Below are 2,799 nucleotides of genomic sequence, written 5' to 3'. Positions count from 1 at the left end.
AAGTTGTGCCAGGTCTTCAGACCACAAACTTAGTAGAAATTAACACCCTATGATATGTATTGAAGTGTTAAACAGAAACTAAGTTGTGGCAGGTCCTCGGATCACAAATTTAGTTGAAATTAACGCCTTATAACATCTATTGAAGTGTTAAAGAGGAATCTATGAACGTCATTAAATGTACAATCGAAGTACTGAAGGCACAATTTTATTCAGTTTTTGAACTTTTATAAAAAGCTTCAATTGATTGGAAAGAATACATGCGTATCTAAAACGTCTCCCTAAGACCCCGTTGTATTAATGCTTATCATCTATTTTTAATTGCCAATTGACGATGTTTATAAGTAGAATTGCCCTATGCAAACAAAAGATAGTTGAAATGAACCTATCCAAATTATAGTAACACAGTGAACAAGTACAAAAATAACATAAATCAACAAGAGCGGTAAGAAAATAAACATGAGAGTCCTTACTAAATTTCTAATTAGACTACAAAACAATTCCTACTTTTTCAATTTGAATTAGATCTTCGGGGCCTGGCTGGCAGATTTGTCTGCCTTCGAGGTAGTGATTTCCTCTTTATCCTTAGTAACTCCCCCAGTTGGCAAGACCGTGGGAGCCAAATCCTGTTGAAAACTTTGGGAGGCCGTCTCTGCCTCCGAAGCAGTTGCAGTCTTGCCCGAGGAAGCTCCTGGAGGGGCAATACCCCTTTTAGCTGATTTTGGCTGGCCAGGGGGAGGAAAACTGTGAGGCAAAACCTCCTCATTGGGATTAACGATTGAAGAAGGAGCTTTAGCTTGATGGGGTAGAAGAGCTGAGGGACGGATCGCCTTAGGATTGAATACGTTCTCTAGCTTCCGTAACTTAGATGAAGCCTCCGCCCCAGCACGGTTAAGGGCTTCATCCCAAGTTTTTGCGCAGTAGATATGGCACACCACCAGAACCTCGGCTCTCAAAGCCTCCTCAGTCTCAGCTATACCAACTTCATAACCTCTTTGCTCAGCTTCATTCATTGCCCGTTCGGCCTCGGTTTTTGCTTTCTCGGCTTCCTCCCTGGACTTTTCAGCTCGCTCCCTTAGCTTTTGGGTTTCCTCCCAGTGCTTCTTAAGAACTAGGACTTGTTCCTGAGCCTTCTTCAGTTCAGCATTTGCCTCACACAAGCGGTTCCCCTGGTCCTCGGCCTGCTTTTGATAGCCTTCTAGGGCCGACTCGGCGCTCTTGCGAGCTTGCTCCTCAGCAAGTAACTTTTTCTTCACATCGGCCAAGTCCTGCTCAAATTTGGACAAGGTCTGCGCAGCCGTTACCCGTCTCCTCCTTTCATCATCTAGCTGATCGGAGCAGATATTGAGCATCTCATCTAGCTTGAAAGTATTTTGGATAATCTATAGGAAAGAGGTTATTACTATAGTCAGTGAAAAGTACATATTGGTGAGTAATGATCGTAAAAGGAAAAAAGAAAAGAGTCAGTTTCTTACCATGCCCAAGTATCTTTTATTGTCGAGGATGAGTTCATTCTTCCTCATATTCTTTATTTCGGCCATATCTTTTGGGAGCAATAAGGCCTCCTCTATGGCCGAGGCTATGTGACACCTTATGCCGCCGTTGAAGTCCCTTATAGATGCATCCTCTCGCAGGGGCTCCCCGCCGTGCATAGGTGCTAGCAACCATGCTTGTGGCTCAGAAAGTTAGGAATCAGACCTTTCTTGACCCCGCGGAGCTTGGTGCCTGGTTTTTTGCTGCTTTGCAGCTCGTTGGGCATCCTCCTCGCGAGTAGGACGAGACTTGCCAACATCTGCCACCTCCTTGCCCTTCTGTTCCCTGCGTTTTTTTAACTCGGTAACATCAGGATGGGCTGGCTGAGGAGGTTGGCAAGAAGGCTAGCGAGGAGCAGGAGGAGGAGACCTAGTGGAAAGAGATGGAGCCTAGGGTTGTGTTGGTTTGGCCAACGCACTCTTCCCGGGCTGACCTTCCATCAACTCCAACAAACTTCTTTAGGGCTTCCTTTGTATCCCCATCTCGTCAAGACCTTCTCCGGAGTGTATGGATTGATCAAAAATCCCAAAGTCATCAGAAGGGTCAGAGACTTCTACAACTTCTTCCTCTCTCCCTTCTGCTTCCTCTTCTCCGAGGGTAGGCTGGGATGAAGAAGCTCCTGCCGAGACGTTGGCCACAAAAAGAGGCTCGATATGGGATGTGTATTGGGGAAGTAGAATACCTTCTGGAACAACGAACCCTTTGTAAGCAACGCTGATACGGTGAAGCCGAGGATCGCGGGCTCTAATCACGCACTTCGGTGCTTGGAAAGCAGACGATAGAGGGGTATAGCCAAGGATTAAATGTGTTTTATAGAGTTGGCCGTCAGCTTCATTCACGTATATCTCAGCTTTCAATACCTTGTCCAGGCTCGCCTTATTGATTAACTTAATGTTGGGCTTTGTGTAACGTCTATCTGCAAAACCATTGAATTGCATCGAAGCGTTGTTAGAGATAGGGATACCAAAAAAAAAAAAAAAAAAAAAAAAAACAAAAACAAAAACAAAACAAAAACACAAAATGTATGCTTAAACCAAACGTTATGAGTCTATGACTACACTCCCATCTGGTACTCCTTCCACCATGGGGCATGGCAGACCATTGTGCCATTCCCCAGAGAAGATAAGAAAATCCTCCTTGAGATTCTTGTTCGAAGTGGGAAGGCACTGAATCAGCCGTACCTCGGGATATCTCGACCTGAGGTAATACCCCTGCCCGGCCAATTGATGGAGATTGTACACCCAGTTCACGTCATGGTGGGTCAGGTTT

General features: G+C 45.2%; 1 protein-coding gene across 1 annotated transcript; it reads right to left on the bottom strand.

Annotated features, from left to right (window-relative positions):
- Positions 1-518: 518 nt before the first annotated feature.
- On the bottom strand, positions 519-1,649 carry LOC126725718 (uncharacterized). The gene is made up of 2 exons (XM_050430579.1): positions 1,473-1,649; positions 519-1,379 (listed from the first exon to the last, which is right to left on the bottom strand). The coding sequence occupies exons 1-2, from the start codon at positions 1,647-1,649 to the stop codon at positions 519-521; spliced, it is 1,038 nt and encodes a 345-aa protein (XP_050286536.1).
- Between the last annotated feature and the right edge of the window lie 1,150 nt (positions 1,650-2,799).

The sequence above is a fragment of the Quercus robur genome, chromosome 5 (assembly GCF_932294415.1).
Source record: "Quercus robur chromosome 5, dhQueRobu3.1, whole genome shotgun sequence".
Lineage (NCBI taxonomy): Eukaryota > Viridiplantae > Streptophyta > Magnoliopsida > Fagales > Fagaceae > Quercus > Quercus robur.
Note: the sequence above shows the minus strand (reverse complement) of the source record. Positions and strands in the feature narration are given on the sequence as shown.